General features: G+C 47.3%; 1 protein-coding gene across 1 annotated transcript in view; it reads left to right on the top strand.

Moving 5' to 3' along the window:
- LOC142571936 (uncharacterized) overlaps window positions 1–22,468 on the top strand; it is a 44,926-nt gene that overhangs the window by 9,352 nt on the left and 13,106 nt on the right. The window contains exon 2 of the mRNA XM_075680667.1: window positions 12,803–13,308. Within this exon, the coding sequence (XP_075536782.1) occupies window positions 12,805–13,308 (504 nt within the window). The 5' untranslated portion in view covers window positions 12,803–12,804. The remainder of the gene's footprint in view (window positions 1–12,802; window positions 13,309–22,468) is intronic.

Genomic DNA, 22,468 nt, shown 5'->3' with positions numbered 1-22,468 from the left:
GTGAACGCCTGTGATTGGAGCGCCTTTTCTGTTACCCGGTCTCTTTTTTCCCCTTTCCCCCCCCTTTCTTTTACTATTTGTTTCTTTTTCTTGTTCCTTTTTTTCTTCTCTCGCTTTTTGTCGTCTTAGAACCCCTATATACCCCACCCAAGTGCAGGGTAGCTAACCGGAAACTGACCTCTGGTTAACCTCCCCGCCTTCCCTCTCTCTCTCTCTCTACTGCCTGCCAGAGTAGCATTCTCCTACAGTGAAGACCAGAATCTTAATTTTGCTTGTTTGCTTCTTCTTCAAGTAATTGCGCTCGCCCTCTATGGCGGACGCGGTGTAAGATTACTTCGTACTCTGATTTGCTCTAATGGTATTAGAGAGATACTGGCAGCCACACCATCAAGAGATAAGAGGTGAAAAAATAGTACGTAAAATTTATAGTAATACCGAAAGTATATTACGTAACATGGTATATTACGTTGTTAAGACACCAAAATTTCTTTTTTGACACAGGCATTTTTTGTTACATATGCATTGTTTAATTTACTGGAATCGGGTAAATGGAATGGACCAGCTCAGCCACTCTCGGGAATAGCGCCGCAATGGAATGAAAGGTTTTACTCCGCAACTCTGATGCCCACTGGGGCGTACGTGGCAATGATCGAACGGATCAGGCCACACGAACATCACACGAAGAGAGTCACTGTACCGATGTCCAAATTTCAAAAACTGGGCAATCGGCCACTTTCTGTGCCGGCGCTGCTAGGACACCGCCCCCATCGCTCGTCGACCCATAAAGCGGTGAAGGCGCTTTTGTGCTTCTTAAGGACGACGGGCTTGTGTGAACGTCTGTGACTAGTAATGCAATTTCTATTAGACTTCACGCGTCAGTGAACTCACCGCTAGTTTCCTTCTTTCCTTCCCTCCTCTCTCTCCCTGTCATCTTTGTTTCCCCTTTCCCATTTCCCCTTTGTAGGGTAGCCAACCGCACGTTATTCTGGTTAACCTCCATGCCTTCTACTTTTCTCTTTCCTCCTCCTCCAACGAAGGACGCTGCTAGGCTACTGCGTTGGCTTGCTCATTCGTTAATCTTAGGGGAGTATAAGTACAACAAGCACCAGACAGCCCACACTGAATCCTTCGCTATACCGCCGACCTATAAATAACCGGACTCTCTCGAGGCGAGGCACCTCTCCTATGTTGCTCTGGCAGGCTGCGTTTACGAATGCCTGTACTCCGCCCTTAGTTGAATGTCTGACAGCTGCTGCGGTTGCGCCGAGGCCATCGGTCACTTATTGTGTGATTGTCCTCAACTTGATACACAGAGACAATCGCTCTAAATCACCTGAGCACTTTTCAACGACCGGCATTTTTCTGAGCTCAAGATACTAGAAATTCGCCGTTCGTCGTTCACCGGCTGGCAAGGCGCTGTTGCGTTTTTGGGGATCGACCGGGCCATATGATTCTCTTCAACTACACGACTTTTCCTTGTGTGCGCAGGTGTACAGGAAGCGATATACTTATTGTTTGTCTCTCTCACGTTTATATTCCATGCTCCTCTTTCCTCTCAGTAGGGCTGCCAACCGGAGACGTCTCTGATTAGTCTTCTTATCTTACTACCTTCATATCGTATCTCTGTGGTTTCATAAAGAAAGCGCTATATATGAAGTCGGAACAGATACAAAAAAAAAAAACACTAGTGTGTGCCGCTACCAAATATTAGCAGGGAAGTTGAAGAAAACCATATGCACCCACTATCATTACATTGTTAAAGTAAGGGCACCAAGGTAATTGCAACGTAAACACGTTCGAGACGCATACATAAAACGAGATTAAAAGCAGTAATTCTATCACCCGCCGCCTCGGAGCTCAGAAAACAGAAGGATAATACTGAGAACGCTGTTTTCTCTAGAGACCGCGTGAAAGTAGCGCTTTTTGAACTCATTGTTCGTAAGCAGCACCCGTTTTACAAGCGAAAAAAATTAGAGGACGCTTAAGCTTCGCCTTCAAGAGTGAAACGCGAAAGCGTTATCGCACCCCGTTCGCACCGCCCACTCATTCGCTCGGCATGCTCTGGAGTCACACAAAGACGAAAGGTGCGCCTGGGCAAGCGGAACGAACCAAAGAACTCGGTGTCTCGGAGGGAGAAACGGTCTACGCGAGCCAAACGTCGTGATCGGCACGGACAGCCGGGCCGCGACGCGCTATGAAGGCGGACGCGATCATGGGGCTGACGCCTCGATGGGATCGTCCTCTATCTCGCTTGGGAGCACCACGCAGACGCATGACTCCTCGCCAGCAGCACGGCACATATCGCAGGGATCGTTTTCACACCAGACGCGCTACGGCGCAGCGATCATGTCAGAGGCGTCCCGCATCGGACGCTGCACCTAGGAATCGCGCTGTGAGCGGAAATAGGAGCCGCGTCGCGCTGGCGAGTGGCGCGCCACCTGTCCGAGCAGCGCCGAACATTGCGACGAGGGGGTCTTCTGTGTTTGCCGCAAGATGGCTGTGCGTGTGCGCAGAGCGCAGAAGAAATGTAGTGGAAACGTACTTCGCTACTCGTGTAACTGCAACTTTGGTAATTTACATGCTCATAATTACCGATATACATCGCAGTATAACTTTCTACGGCACGTTCCTAAGGCAACACCGCATTCAATAGAGGCGCTTTTGTCCCGCTTTCACTAGAGGCGCTTATATCGTGACTGAGTGGTAGCTTCTCCGTCTCACACTCCGGAGACCCTGGTTTGATTCCCACCCAGCCCGTCTTGCAAGTTGTTTTTTATTTATGAAGTGCCTTCCGGAAATTATCGCTCACGGCCAACGCCGCCGACGACACCAGCTTTTCTGCGACACGGGCTCCTTAACGCTGTCGCTTTAAAATACGGCAGGTGCGTTTTCAGTTGCCCTGGTTTAGCGTGAGTTAGTCCCACTTTTTACACTATTGCGTTGTTTTCTCGTTATTGCATAGTGCCCGGGATAACAGAGGCTACAGTTTCGTATGAACTCTCCGATGGGCACAAAGAAGGACACGTTTTTAATGTTTTAAGGCGTAAGCTTTTAGTGGCTCATGAGTGTCCGTGCACAGTCCATGGTGGACGCAGGAAAGCGGTGATTAATCACAGCCGGTGACAGCTGTCACAGCGCTTGATGGATGACCCTAGAAGCAACAGAGGCAGTCATAGATAGGCTTTCGCCTATCGCAGTTTAGCTCAGCAAAGTGCCCAGAGTTTTGGAAAATAAAGATAAAGAAATTTAAGTTCTGGTATTTTACGTGTCAAAACAATGATCTGATTATGGGGCACGCTGGAGTGGGAGAGACTCGATTAATTTTGACCACCTGTGGATCTGTAACGGGCACCTAGGCTGACTGACTGTGATTCTGTGTAATACCAGGGTCCTTCAATACTGTTGTTAAGAAGAATACCGGTTATACCGAAAGACTGAACTACAGAAATAGCGGAAAAGGCCATCTTACTAGCGCCTTAAGTCAATCGGGAAAAAAGAAATAAAGCGCTTCTAAACGTTTCACCGGTCTCTTTTCAGACGTCCTCACCTCCAGGCGACTATGCTGTCCCTGCTGTAAAGCGATACAAAACTATTACTTTGTCGAGAATAGGGCTCAAGGGAGTTCCTTTATCGGTGATTCTCGTCCCGGCATTATCGTCGAGAATGAAATTACGTTTGGAGCTTCCAGAAATCTCCTTCGTCTTCCGCTTGTTTACCAATTTGCAGTGTGCTGCTACATTAGATTTGGAGAAACCTAAACGTTGTCGCCTAGAGGAGACGCCTCGATGTATACGTTAAACAAACGTGACAGCGCTTCTACAAACTCTTCCCGCGATCCCTTAAGAAGGAGAGCTCATTGCTGTACACGATAGTGAAAACTGTACTTGAGCGAGCGGCCTTGTCCTCAGTGATCTAAAAAAAAAAAAAACCGAAAGAGTGTAAGTTAAACAACCTCTTCAGCGGTTTCCGAGCAAACGTAAACTTTTGTTGTTCGTTTCTTCCCATATCGGAAATGCCAGCCTTCCAACGTACCTCCCCGCATCCTCCTCTCAATCTCGATATTTTTTAACTTTTGTTCGAAATAGGACCTCGATCAACCTGCGGGTTAGGTTGTCGGGACTCGCAGCTTCATTCTTTAATGCATCGTAGCGGCACTTTCGTGCTGCTAGAGTGTTAGAACGCCAACTCCATTAACTCCAGAAGAAGTAGACAACGGATGAAGGGTTGCCCCAGGTATGGGAGAGCACGCTGTACCTAAAGCAAGATAAAAAAAATGGTTCCTGTGAGCTTGTTAGGAGATCTCATAGAACAGAGGCATCATTACCGCTCACGAAACTATAAATTACACTTTTCGGCAAGAAGCTAACGAAGCTGCAGTGATGGACATCAACGAAACTTGAGCCTGCCCCATGGGAGTGAACCTTCCTTTTTTGTTATTTTTGTCATATATAGGAGATACTGAGTTCCCTAGCTTCCCTTTTTTTTCAGTTCTACATGAAATGGTTAAATATCTTCTTGCGTTGTGCATTAGGTGTCCAGCTGTGGGTCGGCGCAGTGGAAAACGCAAAGGAAATTTCCACTTTTCGAAGCAACAGCGTGGTGATACTGTGAGAAGTGGAGGACAATTGCAAGACTTGTGCTTCAGTGAAAAACAGGGCAAAAAAGTAACAAAAATGCGAGTAAAGAAAAAAGCAGTGTAAACGTTGTCTCGGCGTTCCGGTATCGTCAAGTGGGTCTTGCTGAGGTGCCTCTTGAAAGGCTATTCCAGCTTAACGGGAAATGTTGCTGCAGACTATAGCGGCGATACGAGTTATCGATGGGAGCGCCGATGGCAGTAACACCTTTTAGCTTGAGCAGTGTGCCTCCAAGCCACACTGCTCCGGCTTTTATATTTGAGCGAGCAGTTCTTTTCACAGTGCGTCTTTATTGAGTCAATAGAGTCAGCGCGACAATTTCCGCACTGATATGGTGCCACACGCACTCATGTTTTCGCTCAAGGACACCGCGTTTTATGTCATGCCCCATGTCCCAATGAGCGTTGCGCGCGCTTACATAGCTAGTCGCCTTTCATAGGAGAGAGAGGGGAAAACACAATGATTTGTTCAAGTCGAGGAAGCACCTATAGAACTCAAAGAACAATTCGTTATCGGCTGCCATAGACTGCTAACGAACCGTTTCTAACAGGTTACGGCTGCTTTGTGAATACGGACTGCGGTTCATACAAAGGGGTTTTGACAAATCATGCTAGCGGACATTATTAGCGAAGGCGGTAATCTTGCGGATAAAACATTTATTTTTTAAAATCCTAATCCACTTTCTTATTCGGGAGAATCAGCCCGTACTCGAAAAACAAGTTCTTCCGCCAGAACCGTTCGCAAAGCGTATGTGCGCAGGCCAATGGGGATGTTGGACATATTAGTGGACGCAGCCGGCCAATGGAAAACAGCTGTTAGAACGAACACTGTTGTAAATTTGTCCCTTCTCAGCGTGCAACGTCTCTGGGCATGCATGCTTGTATGTATGAGTGAGTGTGTCCGCATTACCTGTTCTTGCATCTAAGCACCGACTAGACCCTCTAATGAACGTCTTTCTCAATGTATTCTGGTTGGAAGCAACGCTTAGTGTCTGACGTTGGCATGTGCATAAATTTATACATAGTTGTTTTAATAAGAAGAGAGGAACAGAGGCGTTCTGAACAGCGTGTCTCGAGCCTGTTATACTTCTCATCGTGGTAAGGTGGACAGACAGCGAAAGAGAGCGGTAGATGGCAGTTACGCGTGACGATACAGTAATATAGTAGAGTGTGATCACGTTCAAGTTTACGGAATTTTCCAAAATCGCCTGTGACCGAAAGATAGCATAATTCTTGTTCTTGACCTGAATTATTCGAGCAGGCAGACAATACTAGCCCGAGAAATCGAAACACATTTTCAACTAATTAACAAAAAATAACTAATTAACTTCCTTATTAACCACTTTACGCACATATATTGAATTTTACGAATTGTAGCCATTGAGCTTGTAAGACGAATCATCTTGAAATAAAATTCAAAGATGACACCAATTTCGAGGTATTTCCCAAAGTATGAAGCGAAATACATGGACGTTCCAGTTACCTTTGTGCCTCAACGGGGGAAAAAAAAAGAGCGTTTTATTAAAAAAAATTAGTGGAACAACACTGTACTGTTAGGCCAAGCTTGACGGCGCATATCTCCAGGCTGGCGTCATTCTGGAAATTCATTTTAAATTGCTACGCCTTGCGCACTCACCGGCTACAATTCTTAAATGGCAATATGTGCCGTAATGTAATTAATTCAATATATAATTAGTGAATTTTTGTTAATTAGTTGAATATGCGTTAAATTTCTCGTGCATGTCCGTCGCTCTGAACAATCCAGCTCAGGGATTAGAATTGTGTTATCTGCGACAGGCTATTTTTAAAAAAAACCATAAGACCTAAAAATGATCATCCTGTATACTCGTTCAGTACGCCGTATTGGCCCTGTACGCGCATTGTACACAGAAGCAATGCATCTGCACAGAATGTTCTCGGACAAACACATCTTGAACTTCTGTTGTCCATGTGTCTTAGCGCAGTAACCCCGGTATTACAAGATGACATTTTGAACATTCCCCTTCATAGCCGCACATCTTCTAAAAAACAAGCGCATAAGCGAACGTCTCACATAGAAAACCGCAAAGTTATTTTACGCAACGTTGGCCACGGTCAACCTGTCTTCACGCGCCCAATATCACCTGTGCAGAGCAGCGAGAGTCCAGACGGCGCCCCGCAGGGGCGTCTGCGCAAGCAGGCGTTTGGTGTGTTGCGACACCACGGACCCGAGCACACGAGGGTTGGACCCTCCCGCGTGTAGCCGTGCGCGGCTTAGCCGTGTCCGGGGAAAGGGGGATCCTGGGGGTTGAGCCGATGCCGGGTGTTCGGACCTTTAAGGCCCCCCGGCGGAGGCAACACGCCTCTTTGGCCTCTGCTTCACGTAGACGGCACCCCCGGACTGACCCACCCGGGGGAAATCGGTAGTCGCCTTTTCCTGTCTCTCTCTTCTCAAACCTTCGTCTTTATCTCTCACTTTACATCTTTCCTGTCTTCTTCTCTCTTCCATTTACTTCCTTTCTCCACGGCGGCAAGGGTTAACCTTGTGTGGATATCCTACCTTGGGTACACCATATTGGGTTATAGTGATGGCGTACGGCTGGCGTCGTGCAGGCTTGTACACAAGCTCTGCCGCGTCCCCTCGTTGGGCTCCGTGGTGGGCGGTCGGCGCTGTTGCCGAATCTTATATATTCTCATGGAAACTCCCTTCCCCAAACTTCCTGATCGCCCTCCGAAACGAGGGCGCACCGAAGATGTTTTTCAGTTTTTCGGACACCAAATCCAGAATTTTCCCCGGTTCCACGTCATTCACTCTGAAAATCCAAACAAAGCAGTGCGAAACATATCACCATTCCTTGTCTCAAAGTCCTTGACTGATGTTTTTGGACCAGGTTACAAGGTGTCCAGGATGGCAAGCGGTGACCTCCTCTTGGAGCTCCGCGACCAGAAGCAATATGAGCAACTACAGAAACTAGTGTCATTCGGGGAGACCCACATAACAGTAACGCCACACCGTACAATGAACACCACCCGCGGTGTTGTTTCCGATGATGATCTGCTTGAGCTGACTGAGGCGGAGCTCCTGGAGGGCTTCAGTGAGCAAAATGTTATCAATGTTAGAAGAATAAAGATAAGGCGAGATGGTAAAGAGATTCAAACGAAGCACTTAATAATCACCTTTGCTTCAAGTGTGCTGCCCGAGTCAATCGAGGCCGGGTACATCAAGCTCCGCGTTAGGCCGTACGTGCCCAACCCACTCCGCTGTTTCAAGTGCCAGCGCTTCGGCCACAGTTCGCAGAGTTGCCGAGGCCGCCAAACTTGTGCTAAATGTAGTGCCCAAGAACACACCACTGAAACGTGTGAGAACGCTCCCCACTGTGTAAACTGTGATGGGGAGCACGCCGCGTACTCGCGGTCGTGCCCCTCCTGGAAGAAGGAAAAGGAAATAGTAACGATCAAAGTGAAAGAGAATATATCGTTCAAAGAGGCACGAAGGCGGGTAGCATACCTGCCAAACAAAACCTTTGCCGAAGTGGCGCGTCAGGGGGCAGCGTCACAACGGCCTCCGGCGGCTGTCCGACCCACAAACAGTGAGTCGGCAGTTACGCCATCTGCCCCCGCGGCGGTTGCAGCTAGCGCTGCTCCGCCACCCCAGCAGACGGGGCCATCGAACCCGAAGGTGGGCGCAGCCGAGGCTGCCCCAACCTCCGAAGCCCCCTCTAGCGCTGGCAACGGCCGGCGCAGCCAAATCCCTCAGGGAGCCCCATCGACTTCCGGGCTGGGGGGCGCAGGGGTTTTGCCTTCCGGGGCAGGACTCTCGCAGAAAACATCTCGCTCGCAAGAGCGCTTGTCCGGCGTCTCACAGGAGGCAATGGACACTACACCTGTCCTCAAGGCGCACCAAACGCCTAAGGAGCGCCGAGGTTCGCTCGAACGCTTCAGAAAGAGCAAAACCCCTATTACAGGGCCTCGAAAGGGTTCTGTAATCTAAGACATCCCTTCCCTTTCCGTAAACACAGCACTAATTTAATTTAAAATATGGATACACAAATCATTCAATGGAATGTCAGAGGTCTACTTAGGAATCTTGATGATGTTCAAGAACTCATCCATAAACACAATCCAAAAGTGCTGTGTTTACAGGAAACACACTTGAAATCAAAATACACAAACTTTCTTCAACAGTATGTCACATTTCGCAAAGATCGCGATGATGCTGTCGCATCATCGGGTGGTGTTGCAATTATAATTAAAAAAAGCATAGCCTGTCAACGTGTACAGCTACGAACGGCCCTTGAGGCAGTGGCGGTTCGGGCTATTCTGCTGAAGAAACTTATCACTATTTCCTCGCTTTATATTCCCCCACATTATAAACTAAGCAAACATGAATTTCAGTCCTTTATAGATGAATTGCCAGAACCCTATGTTGTTCTTGGCGATTTCAATGCGCATAACTACCTGTGGGGCGACCCTCATATAGATGCGCGAGGACGTCTTGTCGAACAATTCCTTTTTTCTTCTGGTGCGTGTCTGTTGAATAAGAAGCAACACACATATTACTCTCTAGCAAACAGAACCTATTCTTCCATAGGTCTTAGCATAGTCTCCCCGTCTGTACTGCCTGAACTTGAATGGGAAGTTGCCGACAACCCTTACGGCAGCGACCACTTCCCTATACTGCTAAGATCACCTAAAGAAAATGAATATCCACCACACGCTCCTAGGTGGAATATTGACACAGCAGACTGGGAGAGGTTCCGAAACTTAACTAGTATGTCATGGGACGACATGTCTTCTTTAGAAATCGATGCGGCTGTGGAGTACTTCACAGCCTTTATAATAGATGCCGCATCTAAATGCATACGTGAATTAAGCGGCTCGGCATGCAAACGGCATGTCCCGTGGTGGAACAATGAATGCAGAATCGCACGTAGGAATCAGAACAAAGCGTGGGAGATGCTACGCGCTTCGCCCACTGCAGAAAATCTTGTCAACTTTAAAAAAGTAAAATCCCAAGGTAGGAGAACCCGCCGACAGGCCAGAAGAGAAAGCTGGCAAAAGTATCTATCGAGTATAAACTCGTTTAGGGATGAGGCCAAAGCCTGGAACAGAGTTAATAGGATTAGAGGTAGGCAAACATACTCAGTCCCCCTGGTAAACACACAGGGCGATACACTGCAAGACCAGGCCAACTCACTTGGGGAGCACTTTGAGAGTGTATCAAGCTCAAATCATTATTCGCAGTCCTTCCTAAAATATAAACAAATAGAAGAATGCAAGCCACTTATCAATAAATGCCGACAGAATGAACCGTACAATTGCCCTTTTAGTGCTGCCGAGTTGAAAGCTGCCTTGAGCGCATGCAAGAGTTCCGCACCAGGATCTGATAGAATCATGTATGAAATGCTCAAAAACTTACACAATGACACGCAACTTACACTACTCACACTTTTCAACACCATCTGGGATGCAGGGTACCTTCCAACCGCGTGGAAGGAAGCCATTGTAGTCCCTGTTTTGAAACAAGGCAAAGACCCTTCCTCAGTGGCAAGTTACCGCCCGATAGCCCTCACAAGTTGCATTTGTAAGGTGTTCGAAAAAATGATAAATCGGCGACTCATTCATTTCCTTGAACAGAGCAAAATGCTTGATCCTTATCAGTGCGGCTTCCGAGAAGGGCGCTCCACAACCGATCATCTCGTGCGTGTTGAAGGGAATATCCGGGACGCATTTATACATAAACAGTTCTTCCTATCGATATTTCTCGATATGGAAAAGGCGTATGACACAACGTGGCGTTACGGAATCTTAAGAGACCTGTCAGAAATGGGCATCCACGGTAATATGTTTAATATAATAAAAAGCTATCTGTCAAACCGTACCTTCCGGGTAAAAGTCTGCAATGCACTTTCACGTCCCTTTACGCAAGAAACGGGTGTATCCCAAGGAGGCGTGCTCAGCTGCACGCTATTTATCGTGAAGATGAACACGCTTCGTGCTTCACTACCACCCGCCATCTTTTACTCTGTCTACGTGGACGACATTCAAATAGCTTTCAAATCTTGTAACCTCGCAGTCTGCGAGAGACAGGTACAGCATGGCCTGAACAAAGTGTCAATGTGGGCAGACAAGAATGGGTTTAAGATCAATCCTAACAAAAGCTCTTGTGTTCTTTTTACAAGAAAAAGAGGACTTATCCCAGATCCTTGCATAGAACTGCGTGGACAACAGATACCTGTAAACAAAGAACACAAATTTCTAGGTGTCATACTTGACTACAGACTCACCTTCGTCCCCCACATTAAACATCTCAAAGAAAAGTGTATAAAAACAATGAACATAATCAAACTTCTATCCCAGACTACGTGGGGTAGTGACAGGAAGTGCTTAATGAATCTCTATAAAAGCCTCATTCGATCACGACTAGACTATGGCGCCGTGATTTACCACTCTGCCGCCCCGAGCGCACTAAGGATGCTAGACCCAGTCCACCATCTAGGAATCCGACTGGCCACTGGCGCTTTCAGAACGAGTCCCATACAAAGTTTATATGTAGAATCAAATGAGTGGTCACTTCATCTGCAGAGAACATACATCAGCCATACATATTTTCTGAAAGTCCACTCAAACCCCCAACATCCCTGTTTTAGTAGCATTAATGACATGACATGTGCTACACTCTTTCGCAATCGTCCGTCCGTAAGACAGCCTTTCTCGCTGCGTGTGAGGGAGCTTAGCGAAGAAATGCACGTTCCACTCCTCGAGCTTCGCCTAATGCATCCAGCCAAGCTGCTACCTCCTTGGGAGTGGCAGCTCATACAATGTGATATATCGTTCGTGGAAGTCACAAAGCATGCCCCAGAGATTGAAATCAAGATGCATTTCCGGGAACTCCAGCACAAATACTCCTGCACGGAGTTCTACACAGACGCATCAAAGTCACACGACGGGGTATCCTATGCAGCCGTCGGTCCATCCTTCTCGGAATCCGACGTACTGCACCCGGAAACTAGTATCTTTACGGCTGAGGCCTACGCACTGCTGTCGGCTGTAAAGTATATAAAGAAATCAAAACTCGAGAAATCAGTTATATATACGGACTCCCTAAGTGCTGTGAAGGCCTTAATGTCATTTTCTAAGCACAAAAACCCAGTCATCAACGAACTCTATTCCGTCCTATGTAAAACGTATATATGTAACCAGCATGTCATCATATGCTGGGTGCCCGGTCATAGGGGCATCGAAGGCAATGTTCTGGCGGACCAGATGGCCACATCAATTGCATCGTACTCTGTAAATCCTACTGCAGCAGTCCCTGTCACAGATCTGAGGCCCTACTTGCGCAGAAAACTGCGGAACTACTGGCAACGCTCGTGGGACATGGAAACAAATAATAAACTGCATGTAATAAAGCCACAATTAGCTTTCTGGCCTCCTGTAACAAAATCCCGCCGGACAGATGTCCTATTCTGCCGTCTAAGAATAGGACACACTTTTGGCACACATAACTTCTTACTCACGGGAAACGAGCCTCCAACCTGTGGTAAATGCGGGGAGAGGCTGACCGTCCTCCACGTCCTACTGGAGTGTCGGGAAGCCGAACCCGAAAGAAAAAAACATTTTCCCTTAGCATACAGGCACCACATCCCCTTTCATCCTGGTATGTTACTTGGTCCAGAACCACTCTTTGACACCAACGCCATCTTAGCTTTTTTGAAAGATGTTGTGTTGCATGTTATTAGCCCCACACGTTCGTAGCGCTTCCTCTCTTCAGAGGATGCCGCTGCGATAATTATTTTGAATAGCACATGCCTCTAGGCCCTTGTGGTTCAAGGGCTCGGGCGAGGCAGTAGTGCTTTAAGCAATTTAACGTCTCGAATATTTTAAACAATGCATCATTCTTTTACGATGGATTTTAATCTTCACAGTCTTCGTCATTAGTCATTGCCATAATTTTATAGCACGTAGATTTTACGCACTTTACAGCGACTATTTTTAGGCCACTTTACAGCCAAGTCACATCTTCCATACTACATCGTTAACACCACCATTTGTCATGGCGCTCTTTGGCCAAATCTGGCCCTTGCGCCACAAAACACCACACATCATCATCATCCAGACGGCGCCAAATGTATTGTTCCATACTAATAATACCCGCCCCCCCATCCCACCCCCTCCCCATGACTGCAGCCATGCCCGAGACAACGAGCCAGCCGATGATCCGCAGCCACTTCGTGAGCCGCGTGACCAGCCTGCCGGTCGTGTCGACCGCTCTGGACACGGCCAAGCAGTCCTACAACCACGTCAAGGATAGCAGCGGCCTGCTGGGCTACACGCTCAGCACCGCCGAGAAGTCGGCCGCGTACGCCGTGGGCCACTCGCTGCCTCTGCTGGAGAAGTTCGCCCGCCCCATCAACTACGTGGACAGCCTGGCCTGCAAGGGCCTCGACCGCATCGAGCAGAGCTACCCGGCCGTGAAGCAGAACTCGCCGCAGGACATCATCAAGGACGCGGCCACGTTCGGCCTCCAGAAGTACGCGGACGCCCGCGACTACGGCGTCAGCCTCGCCTCGCACGCGATGCACGCCGTGGTCCACCCGCGCGAGACGGTGGCCAGCGCGTACCAGGCCTGGAGCGAGCAGGCCCGCAGGCAGACCGTCGTCGCGCTGGCCGCGGCCGAGGATTCGTTGGACAAGGTATGCGCGGCACGTGACCCCCGAGGGAACAGGGTCACCACATCTCTTTACCAAAGCCGACGCTTCTCTTCGAAGTGTCTGTAACGTCACGTTGTTACGTCATGCTCCTATAGTGCGCACTTTAAACCGTCGTGGGCAGGCTAACAGAGATACGGAGATAGGATTTGACTTAAAATCGAAATACTGGAGGCAAGGTTTGACAAATTACATGTTAGTGAGGTAATCAGTGTAGTCATAATTATGGACGCCGAAAAGAAAAAGAAATAATGTGGAGGACGCTTAAGCTTCGCCTGTAAGAGTGGAACGCGATAGCATTCAAAGACCCCTGAACGGTTTTCACGCTTCCCGGCAATTGCACCTTATGAAACCGTAATGTTTACCGGGAAGCACTGGCGGCGAACGCTATGGACGAAGGCAAGCTTCCTGGTAGAAACGCGGCCTCTGGCGTGGGTCGATCTCCTGGCTACTGTTTCGCACATTTAATATTACGCTATGAGAAGGGCTAACATAAAAGATATGCGCCGTCGGTGTTTTTTCCATTACATTTGTTTGTGGGCTGCCGGTCTCAGAATTTCGAGGAATAACTTCGTAAGGAATGAAATACAAGGTATGAGCACCTTTGGTGGTAGAAGAGTGGATGCGTACGGGTGGTTCGGAATTGCGTTTCAAATTCTTTCTGTCTGAGCGATGTCGGATGCCGGACGTGGGACGCCGACGTAAAATTTTCTGCGACACGGGGCCTCTAACGATATCGCGTAACAAAAAAAAGAAAAAAAAAAAGAAAAAAAAGAACGTGGTGCTGAGCAGCTGGTGGGGCGGAGGCTCTAAAAAAAGGCCGCATGACTTTTTGAGCAGAATGTACATGGTGCTTGCGATGAATGCGCTTTTTACTTTAGTAGAAGTAACTCTCATAGTAACTCTTACAGTAACTCTAATAGGCTAGGCTTTAGTTCAAAATATCTTCGTAGCTTCCTGAAAGAGTTGATGAAGAGCAGGCGTCTTTTCCCCTACATTACTTTTGCTGCCTTCTGCACTCAACTCCCTTGGCACCCATGCAGTCCTTTGCGATACCTGCAGAGTGGCTTGCTCTGGAACGCATTTATGTAGATTTGTCGCTAGGATAGCGACAAATTAAATACTAAGCGCTTCATGTAGTTTCTGTATGCGATATCGAAAAAGAAAAATGAAATAAAGGAAGGGAAAAAATATACGGGCGCACCTTGCCGGTGCGAGCTTCGACGCACCCGCTTGCCTGTCACACAAACCTTCAATTGGGAACCGCCCCTTGAAAACACGTGCTTCGCTGTGTCACGGCATGACAATCTCAGTAGTAATGAAACTGGACACGTGTTTCGATTACGCTTTCATCAAAGCAAAAGATGATGTAACCTACAGCAAATGCCCTTCATGAGGGCTTGGAATCAACCGCTGGCGGCGTGTGATACTTACTATCTTTACGTGATAACGTCCACTATCTTTGTCCTTGCAACGAACGCCATAAATATTCGCCTACAAATCGGCGCGTCGCAAAAGCATTTTCGAGTGTTACTATATCGGTTGCGATAACGAGATGCCAAATTGCCACTTATGATATCTGCGCTTTGTCGTTCGACATGCATACCTAACGCCCCACGTTGTGGCGCCATTCTGCCCACTCGCGTCTCCAAACATACGTCAGACATCACCTCCTTCGTTCACCCTTTCTCTCGCCCCCCCCCCTCTCTCTCTTGTTAGACGAAGTCTGACAGTGCAATGGACTGCAACTTTCCAGTCAAAGGATTTCGGATTCGCAGAAAGGTCACCTTTAATATATCTTTACAGCTGGGCAGCAGTGAATTCACATACGATTGAGCTACAGCTATAGTTTGACACAGGCACGTACCCAAGGGGGGGCCCGGCCCCCCCCCCCCCCCCCCCGAAATTATGACGCGTACCCCCCTCCCCCACTCCCCGCCCACGCCACCACTTCTCACACACATCCCTAAAGCACCGCCAAATCAATGTTGAGATTTGACAGCTATTCGATGGTAAACAATTTGCTGCCTTTTTCACTCCTTTCGGATGGCGGTAGTTATCGGCGTCTCCTGGGATGTGAAGGCCAGTTTTCTCATCAATTCGGTGCCCACGCGATTAACTCGATATGCATTCAGTTGTCACCATCTATTCAATGGTCACGCGCATCGTTGTTGCTTCGTTAGTTCAACCTTCTTCGTTTAGACTGATCCAGGGACACCCGCCGTGATTGCTTAGTGGCTATGGTGTTAGGCTGCTGAGCACGAGGTCACGGGATCTAATCCCGGCCACAGCGGCTGCATTTCGATGGGGGCGAAATGCGAAAACACCCTTGTACTTAGATTTAGGTGCACGTTAAAGAACCCCAGGTGGTCGAAATTTCCGGAGTCCCCTAGTACAGCGTGCCTCATAATCGGAAAGTGGTTTTGGCACGTAAAGCCCTGTAATTTAATTTAATTTTTGATCCAGGGACCAGGAAATGGATTCAGTTCGCGGTCAGGTGGTCTGTACGCAGGTGGAACGAGTTGCGGCCAGAGAACATGCCAACTGCGTTTAACTTTTCTTTTTGTTTCATTATTTCCTCGAGTGACGGCTCGCTGCGACGCTGACAGATCCTCGGAACCATATACCCGTGATATGGGTTAGATAAGGTGGAAAATAAAATAATGCGAGATAGCATTCATCATCAATCCCTGCAATAACCTTGAAACTGATAGGCAATATGACTGTCACCTGTTAACTAGTCTGGTTTTTCCTTAACTGTACAGCTCTCTTCGTGCAAAATTGCCAACTGGAAACAAGAGTCGCAACGATTTGAGAAATTAAGCAATCTATTAAGGGAGAGAGCCAGGACAACAGCCAAACAGGAAGGAAAAGCGAAAATTAACAAATATAACCGTTGTTTAGGGAAATATTTATGGATCAACATTTTTTTATTCAAAAAGAAAGTAGAGAGAACGCCGCCGGAAGTGGAGGACAATTCCTTGTGTTCTGAATGACGCTTCTACAGTTATTACAGCTGCCTAACGTAGCCACTTCTCTGCTGTGCTTATGTAGATGCTTTTCTAACCTGCCGCGGTGGGCGCAGTACGTCTACAATCGCAGCTTCTTGCGCCATACGCGGTTGTACGCGACTGGCGGCCACGCATCGTTACTGAACTTCCCAAATAACAATACGAGTCGGCTGTGGCACTTGTTAGAGCAGTAAACGAGGGACCCAAAGGACTGTGGTTGCCCTGCCAATACATATTTCTGTATAATTCTTCCAGAGTTAGCTAAAAAAACGCTACTATAGGCAGATACAACTTAAGTCTGCAATGAAGCCCCGCCCACGCCCTCATAACCGCAGGCCACTGTTCCTCCGCGAGGCTGCAAATAATTCGTACTTCAGACTTCTTCTGTTACCCAAATAAGACGTTAAGTACAAAAATAAAATTATTAGTGAGTAATTTTATACCTTCTCCCTCGCATATTATAGTGGTATGGCGAATGCTTAATTCTTTATTGAACTGAAATAACATGCTTGCTTCGCTACAACTATTTGTTGTGAACTTTCACTTCAGTTGGCAGTGAAGTTTCATGAGTAAAACGGGTACAACAGTGAAATGAACTGCACCGCAGACTTTTGAAGACTCCATACATTGTGTCCATGTCTGTTGCACACCTCATTGCTTCCGCCGATGAAAAGACTCTTCAAGAACAGCAGACGCTCCGGAGGTATCAAGCACGACGCCATTTTGAAAAGGCCGCATGACGATTTTGTTTGCTTCTGTAATTGGCTGGCGGAGTAACCTATCTCTGCGCGGTCCATGTGCCTTTGTTGCTAACTGCTATTTTTTAAAGTTCTGTTCTACTAAAGTAATCTTTATTTTACACTTTCGCTTCTTTGCTTGTTCTTGGGAGTTCTTTCTGCGCTTCTTTCCTGCGCGAGTCCATTTGACGTCGTTGTTTGTTTGCCGAGTAAAGAAGAGCTGTATCGTACAGACGTAACTGTAAAATACACCTTATTTCATTTCTCTTTTGGGCGTTTACACGTTTTTATGGCGAATGGTGGGCGTTATTCACATTTGCGCTAGTAAATGTAACCCCCCCCCCTCATTTGCATAGAAAAGTTATCCCATATTCTTGCCAAACCAGGTCTCTGAATACCTCCTGTAAACACGCTGTGAATAGCATTGGAGAGATCGTATCTCCCTGCCTGACACCCTTCTCTATTGAGATTTTGTTGCTTTCTTTATGGAGGACTACGGTGGCTGTGGAACCACTATATATATGTTTCAGTATTTTTACATACGGCTCGTCTACACCCTCATTCGGTAATGCCTCCATAACTGCTGAAGTTTCGACTGAATCAAACGTTTTCTCATAATCAATGAAAGCTATATATAAGGGTAGGTTATATTCCGCACATTTCTCTATCACTTGATTGACAGTGTGAATATGGTCTATTGTTGAGTAGCCTTTACGGAATCCTGCCTGGTCCTTTGGTTGACAGAAGTCTAAGGTGTTCCTGATTCTATTTGCGATTACCTTAGTAAATACTTTGTAGGCAACGAACAGTAAGCTGATCGGTCTATAATTTTTTCAAGTTTTTTGGCGTCCCCTTTCTTATGGATTAAGATTATGTTGGCGTTCTTCGAAGATTGCGGTACGCTCGAGATCATGAGGCATTGCGTATACAGGGTGGCAAGTTTTTCTACAACAATCTGCCCACCATGCTTCAAGTCTGCTGTTACCTGATCCTCCCCAGCTGCCTTCTCCCTTTGCATATCTCCAAAGGCTTTCTTTACTTCTTCCAGCGTTACTTATGGGATGTCAAATTCCTCTAGACTATTGCCTCTTCCATTATCGTCTTGGGTACCGCTGGTACTGTATAAATCTGTATAAAACTCTTCAGCCGCTTGAACGATCTTATCCATATTAGTAATGACACTGCCTGCTTTGTCCCTTAACGCATACATCAGATTCTTGCCTATTCCTAGTTTCTTCTTGAATGCTTTTAGGCTTCCTCCGTTTCTGTGAGCATGTTCAATTCTATCCATATTATACTTCCTTATGTCAGCTATCTTACGCTTGTTGATTAACTTGGAAAGTTCTGCCATTTCTATTCTAGCTCTAGGGTTAGAGGCTTGCCTACATTGGCGTATCTTGATCAGATCTTTCGTCTCCTGCGATAGCTTACCGGTATCCTATCTAACGAAGTTACCGCCGACTTCTATTGCATTCTCCTTAATGATACCCATAAGATTGTCGTTCATTGCTTCAACACTAAGGTCCTCTTCCTGAGTTAAAGCCGAATACCTGTTGTGTAGCTTGATCCAGAATTTCTCTATTTTCCCTCTTACCGCTAACTCATTGATCGGCTTCTTATGTACCAGTTTCTTCCGTTCCCTCCTCAAGTCTAGGCTAATTCGAGTTTTTACCATCCTATGGTCACTGCAGCGTACCTTGCCGAGCACGTCCACATCTTGTATGATGCCATGATTAGCGCAAAGTATGAAGTCTATTTCATTTCTAGTCTTGTCATTCGGGCTCTTCCACGTCCACTTTCGATGCCGCTTGCGGAAGAAGGTATTCATTATCCGCAAATTATTCCGTTCTGCAAACTCTACTAATAACTCTCCCCTGCTATTCCTAGAACCTACGCCATATTACCCCACTGACTTGTATCCAGCCTGCTTCTTGCCTACCCTGGCATTGAAGTCGCCCATCAGTATATAGTGTATATTGTTTTGACTTTACCAATCGCCGATTCCACGTCTTCATATAAGCTTTCGACTTCCTGGTCATCATGACTGGATGTAGGGGCGTAGACCTGTACGACCTTCAATTTGTACCTCTGATCAAATTTCACAACAAGACCTGCCACCTTCCCGTTACTGCTATAGAACTCCTGTATGTTACCAGCTACATCCGTATTAATCAGGAATCCGACTCTTAGATCTCCTCTCTCCCCAACTATATATATATATATATATATGCACGTTTACTCGACTCGCGTGTTTTCTGAAACGACAGGTTCTTCACACCATGCATGCGGCCGACCGACGCGTGCTGAGAGACAACGTTCCGGAAAAAACCGGGCGCTCCTCATTTATCGCAAAATTCAACGCGCGCAGCGGCGGCGGCACTCTCGAGAGTTAATCACTCTGCGCGAAGGGAAAGCAGAGCCAGGGTTTTACGATGTCTTAAGCGCCTCGCCTTTCGCCGAGGAGCCATCAATTACGCTGCTCCCATGGGATCAAGGAGTCAGTTAAGGCTGAGCCACCACTTCTCCTTATAGTGCGTAGCACAGCTTTGTCCCGCTGAGTCCCGTCTGTCTCAGCCGCCGCCAGCGCTGTTCCTTCGGTAATACTGCCGTGGGTAATACCATGCAGCGATCTGGAAGCTCTCGAGAAAAAGAAGTTGAGACAGACTGTGTGTTGTCTATAAATTTCGAACAGTTTGCTTTGTTTTCTTGTAAGACTTAATTCGAACACCATATGATATATATATATATATATATATATATATATATATATATATATATATATATGTGTGTGTGTGTGTGTGTGTGTGTGTGTGTGTGTGTGTGTGTGTGTGTGTGTGTGTGTGTGTGTGGAAATCAACCAGGCATGCTTCCGGTTTACTAATCTACACAGGGTTAAGGGATTTAAGGGACGAAAAGAAAGAAAGGCAGAAAGAAAGAAACTCATAGAGGGTGGTTCATCCGGAGGTGCGCATACTATACCCAGCACCTCCACCAGATAGCACGTAGTAGTGACGGTAAAGAACACAGCAGCAACACTGTGAATGACGAAACTAACTTTTATTGAGAGAACCCGTTCCCACAAGAACAGGGGACGCTTTAAGCACAACGATAGCGACGAACACAGTCGGCGATCGTCGAAATCTGATCAGTGGGTCAAGCGCGTCGGCTTTTATACATTAGTCATCGAAGGTTTCAGAGTAATCGCTGGTGCCCGCGTGTCTTCCAGAAAGTTGCTTATAGAATCCTGCATTCGGCTCCCGATTAGCTGATGCTAAATCGCTAGCTTTCACAGCGCTGCGCGTAACAAGTGAGACACGGTGTGGAACCCAGTTGCTGGAGGGCAGCGGCGAGGCCGATCTGCTTATATAGACTGGCATTTTCCTTCGAGCTTTATTAACGAAAAAAAATTATTTTGCGTTAACTGTGTTGGCTTTAGACTCGTGTCCTCACCACTCACCATGCACACACTCTCTTGAGCGAACTCCCTCTTCACGAAGCCGGAAGTTCCTGCCAGCCGAAACTTGATTAATGCGTCCCTTTTCGCGTAATGGAAAGTAGTATTCACACGCAAATTATGCGAGTAAGGAAGGTCATACTGGCTATACTAAGTGATATTTCTATTCGTGCGCTTTCTGCATCGTATAGGCCACACTCATTAATGACCCCGTGCACACGAGCCGTGGGCGATTCACTGCGGCTGCAACGCGCAGTGTTTTTGCAACACGTTCTATTATATTCCAGCTGCCCAGGTGGCGAGAATTCGTGGAGGCAGAGTGCATGGAATGATCGCGTGTGTCATGGGAGTCCATTACGCACTTTTCAACGACGTGTGGTAGTCATTAATGGAGAGGCTTTCGTTGTAGACGATGTATGTTTCAATGCGCGCCGGGTTTCCGAGGGAGCGTGGAAATTAACGTTACTTCCTTTTTTTTTCCTTTTCATTTTCGTTGCTTTGCAATGCGCATACCAATATTTTGCAACAACAATCACGCTTTCGAAAGGTGCATAGCCAATTCTGGAACCGAGAATTCGAGAACCACAGAGTGAAACACGGAGTTCTAGAAATTTCGCGACGCGCTCGTGCATACGCGGTTTGTAATGTCCTGGGTGCTGTTGCAAAAAAACCGGGAACGCTGCCAGAAGGCGCGATTTGCGAGAGTGGGGGCGGCGAGGCAAGCTGACTTGACGGGCAACTCGCAGTGATTTATTGCGTTTGCCCTCGGGCACAATGCCACGTGCTGTAACGCATCTGCAACGTATATCATTCTATACGCAGCCGCGCCGTTTCGGCCGCGTCTGAACGCGTATCGCTTAACGCTTCCCCTAAACAAGTGGAAGCAAGCACAGCCAGTGGCGGAATAAGATTGAGGAGCTGCACGATTGGTAACGCTACCACCATGCGCTGTGTGTGGCAGCGTGCATACATATACCGGGACCGTGCGTGCAAGCCAATTAAGCTAGCGTGGCCTCTCCTCATTTAACCTGACCCACCGAGACAGCGAAGAACGCTGCTTTCGTCATAACGAAAACAAATCGAGGCAATAACTTTAACGAAGACTTGTATACCGGCGAACCTAACGGCAGCTCGCAGTGTAATGAATATTTAATATGGAACCTTTATTAGACTGCTAAAGCTGTGCTTTGCGATTACCCGGAGAAATACAAGAATGCGACCGAGCTTGAAGCAATTACTGCGCTAGTTGATTTTCTGATAATCGAGAGAATTTCTCAGTTTCTTGCACGTTTCGAGCCCATAGGTGTTCCGCGCTTGACTTGAAAAGAAAAAGAAGAATGAAGAAAGAAGGAAAAGAAGACTAATAAGGCACACGGGAGGAACAACCTCGTAATCAGCTGCCGCGAAAAGACAAATAAATTGTATCGGTCGCTTTGCGCGGAAAGAGCCTGCCCTATGATTAGCGTCCTCGTCTCTTCAGGAACGGATGTAGGGCTGGAGTGGAGGCGACACAAAGGACGTCTCAGAGGAACCGGCTCTCTGTGAGACAGGCGCTGCTGCGAGACAAAAGAGAACTGTAATTGGATGGCGTTGTTCATTGTCGGGGTTGAAATTAGCTGGTAGCTGCGTGATATCCTGTGAGCCTCCGTCCTTGTGCAATGGGAATTCGTTGACCAGATTAATCGAGACCGCAGCTATGCGTAGTCGATCGTAGCGCGATACAATACAGCCCGACGCAATCCCGGTGCAACGCGATACGGTAGACAATGCGACTGTAATAGTTCATATTGCAGTACATCGAGGACGGTATTATAGGGAGCGCGTAATTTATATTTAAGGATATAATGGTCGCCATTCGCTTGGCAAAAACGTTGGTCCGCTGCGCACGCTCCTCTGGTGAGAGGATATGAGAGAGCGAGAGACGCGCCCCGTAAAGACGCTGG

This window comes from Dermacentor variabilis, chromosome 2 (genome assembly GCF_050947875.1).
Source record: "Dermacentor variabilis isolate Ectoservices chromosome 2, ASM5094787v1, whole genome shotgun sequence".
NCBI classification, from domain to species: Eukaryota; Metazoa; Arthropoda; class Arachnida; order Ixodida; family Ixodidae; genus Dermacentor; species Dermacentor variabilis.
Note: the sequence above shows the minus strand (reverse complement) of the source record. Positions and strands in the feature narration are given on the sequence as shown.